General features: G+C 36.9%; 1 protein-coding gene across 1 annotated transcript in view; it reads right to left on the reverse strand.

The window, feature by feature from the left end:
• LOC131060723 (uncharacterized) overlaps window positions 1-7,223 on the reverse strand; it is a 47,282-nt gene extending 40,059 nt beyond the window's left edge. The window contains exon 1 of the mRNA XM_057994067.2: window positions 6,190-7,223. Within this exon, the coding sequence (XP_057850050.2) occupies window positions 6,190-6,636 (447 nt within the window). The 5' untranslated portion in view covers window positions 6,637-7,223. The remainder of the gene's footprint in view (window positions 1-6,189) is intronic.
• Window positions 7,224-7,777: the final 554 nt, after the last annotated feature.

Genomic DNA, 7,777 nt, shown 5'->3' on the forward strand with positions numbered 1-7,777 from the left:
AGCGCTTTCTTTTAAAATCTCTATCAGACGTTCTCTAGTTTCCTGTACACACACTCTCTCTCTCTCAAGATCGCACAACAACTTGCTACAATAGACTTCGCAACTCTCTTAGCCTCTTTGGTAATATCTCTCGTGTCTTTGAGCATTCTAGAATTTATCACATCCCATATCAAAACATTTGTTTATTTATCCATCTCTCTAATTGTTGTGGAGGTGGAAACACTGAAGTAGGGACTTGACTGAGGCAAGCCCCCAAACAACCCTAAACATTTTTCTCTTATGTGTGTGTGCGAGTTTCCTAAAGATATTCAACTACATAGAGGCTAGTCGAAGCACAAAGTCAGGTTCTCATGTTCTCAATGTGTCTATTTGTTCATGATTCATACTGTAAATATTATTGATCAAATTGCTCATTACAAAAGGAGACAAAAGGCTCCTTAAATAGAGAATACAAGGTGATTTTTCCTTAACGAAAATAATCGAAAATACAAACACAAAAGACAAAAATGAAACTTAACAACTAACTAAGATGAGCATTATAGAAATATTACATTATTATCTTAATACCCTCCCTTAATGGTCATCCTACTAACTACCCTACAAAAGACTTAACACAATTTGGAGGTCATTTGACCATGAATGCAAAGAAGGTTGCCCCCTTCTCTTCGGATAGGAGCTTGCTGAGACCCTCCCTAGTTTTGCAGAACTTTTGGATATGACCAAGAATACCACAATCCTTCCAACCTGGTGTTGGGTGACAAAGCTATCCCTCCCTTTATCTAGATACACCAAGATAACCTTCTAAAAAACTTCAATTTTTGTTGACAAAAAAATCGGTAAAAAACTAAAAACATGATTTTGTGGAAAAATCGTCAAACCCTTGATGTAATGTTGCAATCACACACCTTCGTTTTTGTGGAAAGAAAGGTAAAAACCCAAAAAACAACAATAAAAGACCACAATTTTAGGTCAAAATTATGCAAAATCCTCCATGATTTTTTTGTGGAAAAAAATAAAAAATACCCTCCATCAAAGAAAGAACCATTGATTTTTCAAAAAATCATGCAAAACACTAGAAAAAAACAAAAATCCTCGCATGTGGCCAAAGCCCTTCATCGCATGGTAAAACAAAAACAAAAAACACATCATGCAGAAAACAGGTTGCAGCCGCAAACAAAACAACCCATCACAACAAAGAAAACCCACACAAAAACCTTCATACAGCGTCTCACACAAAACACCCATGATTTGTTGAAAAATCATATGATAAAAAACTCAGACAAACCATTCATAGAAAAAACCCTTACATTTTTACAAACAAACCCACAAATTTTCTAATCTGAAAAAACCATCAATTTTTATGCAAAAAATCATTAAAAAACTTCTGAAACTATGATTTTTCATTTAAAAAAAACATTAAAAAACTTTTGGAAATAAATTCCTAGTAACTAGGATTTTTTTTTAAAATCCATCAAAATATCTTTGCCCGCTCTCATACCATGTAAATATTATTGATTAAATTGATCATTACAAAAGGAGATGAGAGGCTCCTTAAATAGAGAATAGAAAGCAATCTTTCCATAATGAAAACACTCAAAAATAGAAACACGAAAGATAGAAAGGAAACTAAACAACTAACTAAGATGACCATTATAGAAACATTATATTATTATTTTAATATGTACAAGACTACAGTGCATTGCATGGACATCTACACCTTGCATTGTTGTCCTTGCTTGAGAGGCTCAAATTTGGACCGAAGACTCTTTGTTGTCTATACATTCCATTTCTATAATTAGAAACTTTATTTTATTCATTTATAATTAAATATTTTCACTTGTTTAACTTGTTTAACTTGTTTAACTTGTTTAACTTGTTTAACTTGTTTAACTTGTTTAACTTGTTGAAGATATCTGAAATGTATGTAGTGAAATTGCTCTCAAAGGAACATAGTTTTCCTTTTGTAGAGCTGCATTTCCTCTATTTCAAGATGACTCCTATAGCCAATTTCTTTATCCAATCCACTATTATAGGCAAGATCACATGTGACTCTATCCTAGTCTTGCATGCTCTTGGCTTTGTCTTGCACAATTAAATGTGAGAACATTGCCTACCTTTAAAATCCCTTGTGCCTTAGTGAAACACCTTTGTTATAAGAATATTAAAAACAAAAGATGCTATACACCAAATGCAATATTTTCTCATTCAATTGTAGAATGTTGTACATGATCCAATGCTCTAAATCTTAATGAGGTTCTATTGATGATCTGATGACTTTTTTTATTAGTGCCTTTTGAATTTCTTTAAATATGACATTCTTGGTGCCAAATTCAAATGTTTTTGCATGCAAATTGACAAACAATAGTCTCCTTTTGGAAAGAAGACAACTTACAGTTCTTTAATAAATATTTGCACAATTCTATCTAGACAACAAAATCACATTGTTGGATTTTGAGGGCCTCCCCTTTCGTTGTCGGAAATGCTTCTCTATGGGTCATCTTGCTTCGGACTGCTCTATTTCATGCCACAAAGGTGTTGCTACTTGGTGGAAGGACGCTACTGCTGATCACCTGACCATCCAAGGTGTTTCAGATGGCTCCTCTCAGGAGGATGAGGTGCCTCTTACTGTTGTTGATGTTTTGGCCCCTCTACTGGACTCCTCTTCTGCCCATGTGGTTTCAACTCCTCTCACTCCAACTTCCCTGCCTCGTTCCTCTCCTACTGTGTTGTTGATTCTGCTATTGCTACCCCTCTACAACAGCCTTTTGCTTCTCTACAACAACACTCTATTGGCACTTCTATTTGTAACCTTACAGGGTCCTCCCCGCTGGACCTATCTCTTGCTGGTCCTAAAAATTGTATCACCTGGACTATGGTTTGTCGTAGGCGGAAGAGGAAGTCCTCCCCACTCCCCCCAACCCCTCCTCTTCTTTGAGTGGGTTTGGGTTGTTTTTCTTTCTATGTTCCTTTCTAAGGGTTTGCACCCTTGTTTTTGTTGTTGTTTTGATAGTCTCTGGCTATGTTAAAGGTCAGCGCCCTAGTTCTCGCTGCTTTTTTAATCAAAAACAAAATCACACCCATGATTTGGTTCAAATTGAGAAAATAGACAAGAATCATGCAAGCTCTAGACCATAGGAACTTAACTAGTAAAAGACAAAGGAATTGGCCTAGTATGTCAGCTTACACACTAGAATACATTAAATTCAACATCAAAATGACACATCTTAGGACAAGGCCAAAATAAGTATGCACTTTTCTAGTTAATATTTTTAGGTCTATCAAATAATACAATAAATACAAAATCTCAATATAATAATTCAAAAAGGTAGATAGATAGTTACAAGCGTTTATCTCTTAATGATGGTATAAGTTGATGTTGTTGATATAGAATTTTAGACTATGTATAGATTTATTTTAAACAACCAAACACTAATTCTAAAAATCATCTATTTAAAGAATGACACCTATAGTTTGTGTTTCTATGATATGGACAATCGGTAAACGGGATTACATACAATTCTACATTGGTCTTATGCATTTATGTCTAACTTGCCACATTTTTTCTATACAACTACTGCCAGCCTCTAAAATGTGTGCCCATATTGTGATATTTGATTTTGCACTTAGGCAATGCTAATGGTAACCTTAGAATTTTGTTGTGGTAGAATTGAATTTTTGAACATCCTCATGCCATGTAGCCAAACTCTATTTTGTTGTTGCCCACGAGAGAGAATATCAAAGACATGCAAGACACAATATGTCTAATGTACTACTCTATCGATGCAAGTGCAAAATGCTATATATAATTTGATGCTTTAATTCTCAATGATTCTCTTAATTTTGATTTTGATTTGGTACTAAGCTAGTGATGGATAATTCATTTAAAAGCAAATTGGCTTAGAATACCTAAAAGTTAGTTCAAATAAAAAAAGATTTGACGGCACATGATTGTGTCTAAAAGATAAAATCATACTTTAATTCAATCTAAACTAAAAAATGAAAAAAAAAATCATATTGAATCAAAACAAAAATTTACTAAATTTTCTTGATATACACTAAATATATAATTAAACACCAAAATAACATGTATAAAACCCACAACCTCTCCACCCATTACTTCCTCCTCTGTGACCATGAACTTGGCCCTCCCACGATTCCTCACCAACTGCTAGCACTCTTAAAGAGCGAAAACCCACAAACTCCAAGTGCAAGAGCAAAACCTCTGGTAAAAGGAAGCGAATTGTCGATGACAATTCGAGCTCTAAAGAGAATGAGAAAGAGGACCCCAATGTCAAGATTGAAGGGAGGAGGCGATCGCACAAGATTGCCTCTCGAGATGTGGGTGGCAAGAAAGGAGACAAACGGACTGATGATGAGTCTGAAGTGGACATTGAGGAGGGCGATGGAGGGAATAATGATTTGAATATTGAGAAGTCTGATGAGGAGGACACGACGAATGAGGATGCTGGGGTTGGTGAAGACACTGGGATTTTGGTTGGCACTGGCCCTCCTCTGGATTCTCGGGAAACGAAGGTGGAGAAGGTGGACCCTACGAAAGAGCTAGGTCTGAACATTGTGGATGAGGACAATGAGAGGGAAGGGGACAGATTGGTTAGCATTGCGAAGAGAGAAGACAATGGGAGGAAAGGGATTGTAAAAAAGAAAGGGGCAAGGAAAGAGGAGAAGAGGAGTTGTCAAACTATTGAGGATGTGCAACAAACCATGAAGGTGGACGAAAATGCTAAGATGAGCTGTCAGAAGGTGGAGGTGAGTTGCAGGCCCTGAAACTAGTGGTACGAGAGCTAAGAAACAAGCTAGAAAGCCAAGGGGTGAATGCGGAGTTGCAAGCCCTAAAGATGGAGATGAGGGAAATGAAGAACAAATGGGATATTCTTGACAAGCATAACCAAGTTTAGCATGCGGGTTATGAATAGCTCGGCAAGCACCCTTTGTCTGTTGTAGGATATGGCCCTAGGAAAGGAGCATGAAAACAAGGAATCATGCAGGGAGCTCTTCAAGTTTCTCATCGATGACTAGGACAATGTCCTTAAAAAAGCTGGTATTCGAAAGTTTGGTCCCTAGGTCTAGGTGGTTAATTTTATGTCTATATCATTAGACTTACGAGGTTTTCACTATTATTATTTCTAAAACTTCTACCAATAATATCCCTTCTCCGTAATCAACCTAAATTTGATTATTATTTTAGAGATATTTTAAACACTCCTTATATATACCTAAAACACTAATTATCTTCTTTAATTCCATTGACATATCTTGACCACACTCGTTTGCGTCGCCGACAATGTTGCGCCAAAAGTATGAGTGACAACTGACTTGGCATCCAACGAGTGGGGGCCGTTTGGACGTCAGAATATTTTTTGAATTAAAAACATATTAATTAAGTTTTACCCTTTGCATATTTGATAGTACAAAATTAACTCGGAAGAAAAAGATACCGCCTAGATCAGATTAATGGAAACATAACGATGTTGCTCAAATTCATCATTATTATTTTTTCATTAATTTATTTACGAACAAAGCAATCAAAATGAGAGCACTTGATACAAGCATGAACTTTATGAAATCGAAATGAAAAGTTTTGCGTGTTTCGATTCCGTCAACAGATCACATATAATAACAGCAGAATAATAAATTGGAAGTGCGACTAAGATATTGAAGAAATCAAAATTCACACAATTTTTTCAAAAACTCTGTCATTTCAATTTAATGGAATGTGAAAAATTGATTAGAAATGTGATCTGAAATACTGTAATAAATCAAAATACGCACAAATTTTTCCAAGAACTCTTCATTTCAATTTGACTGAAATTTTGATTGGGAGTATGATCACAAATATTGAAGAAATCAAAATGCACACAATTTTTACCAGAAACTCGTCATTTCAATTTAACGAACTGAAAGTTTGATCATTTCTTTCATTTCAATTTAATGGACTGAAATTTTGATCATTTCAATTTGAAGGACTGTGAAAACTTTATGTTCACTAAGAAGTTCATGATTAAACTCAACTTCTAGGTTTTCACTTGAGAGATAAACTGTAAATTGTTTAAAGCTGCTTGTATCTAAAGCTTCTAAGCACAGGATTCCAAGCATGATGCAGAGCGAAAGATAAAGTAAAAGAAGAGGACAATTTATCCAAAAGCAGAGAAGTAGGAAAGGGAAACTCACAATCGGCACATTTTGGAGCGAAATTGGAAGAGGCGGATGAGCGGAGAGGACAGCAACAGGCGCGAGAGGGCAACCGAAAACGCCAAGCAAAAGCTTCAAATCGCTACAATTTTGACGCCTCCGCGGAATCCAATTTCTGCCAAGCTTCCAGCGGCTCTCCTTTGTCGCCTCGTTGGAAAGAGGATCGCAGAGATCGTGAGAAGGCCCTTCCAGCAGGGGCTCCATGCATACCACCTTTGCACTACAAGACCTCACCAGCGGCCTCCGCAGGGCCCGCAAATCGATGCTTTTCTGCACAGTAGTACTACTCTCCACAGCCATGACCATGCCTCTGCCAAACCAAATCACAATCAGAACAAAATAAATCTCCAGAAAACCGAAAAACCCCTTCTGACCACCTGCAGAGGCTTCGCCGGCGGCGTCCACTATCGCTTTGCACTTCTTCATATTTTGTGCCCTTTTTACCGCGCGTGAATTGTGAAAACCCTCTCTCACTGGAGGTTAAAGCGCAGTGGGGCCATTTCGAGGGTTTCGCTTCCCAAACAAGTTAGTGGCGACGCGTGCACGAACATCACCAGGCCCACAATGATGGCGGCCGCCGGATTCCACTCTTTGTTTGCCACTGCCGCCGTACGTTTTGTTTTCACGCATTTTCACAGCGACTCGCTTTCCGCTCTTTTCTGGATCGGCCGCCTATGGATTTTGGCGTTGTGAACCCGACCGGAAAAAGCTGTGCTCACAACTGAAAACCCCCGTTAATTCAAAGCGTAGAAGAAAATTTGTGATAATGCTCCATTATGCGAATGGACCGGCCTTCAATTACAAATATAATTGTTCAGTTACAGTGATGCATGAAGCATGCTCAGGGTTATCTCAAACTAACTCCATTCATTGTTTCGCCTCCATTATTATGCAAATCATGACTCATTTTGCAATGAACTTCGCTCCAGGCTTTAATTTTTTTTACCGCCTGATCATTGTGGAGAAAGTACCTGTTGATTCAAACCTGGTTGTGCGGGCCAACTCTTTCTCATATACATTCATCATCACTTGTGGATACCAAGAAAAATTATATGAGATAGTTGGCTCACAAACGTATTTGAAATAGAAACAATATGTTAAATTAAAATTTAAAGAGTGGTAAGTTGGTATTGGAGAAAGGAAATTAGATTGATTATGATTTTATGAGATGAATTGATTGAGATAATTAGGATTAATTATGATTTTTTTGAGATGAATTGATTGAGATAATTAGGATTAATTATGATTTTTTTGAGATGAATTGATTGAGATAATTAGGATTAATTATGATTTTTTGAGATGAATTGATTGAGATAACTAGACTTTATGAAATGTGAAAAAATCATAGGTTGGTATTATAAGGTTGAGAGGAGATTGGATTAATTATGATTATTATATAATTTTTTAGATGAATTGGTTAAGATAAAATTATTATTATTATTTTATGGAGATCCAGACTTGCGAGCACAACAGACCAGCAAGGGCATGAAGCCCGCGAGCTGCTAGCCCAGCGAGGGCCTTCACGAAGTAATTTTTGTCACCTGATACGAGGGCACAAGCCAATAGG

This window comes from Cryptomeria japonica, chromosome 10 (assembly GCF_030272615.1).
Source record: "Cryptomeria japonica chromosome 10, Sugi_1.0, whole genome shotgun sequence".
In the NCBI taxonomy this organism is placed as follows: domain Eukaryota; kingdom Viridiplantae; phylum Streptophyta; class Pinopsida; order Cupressales; family Cupressaceae; genus Cryptomeria; species Cryptomeria japonica.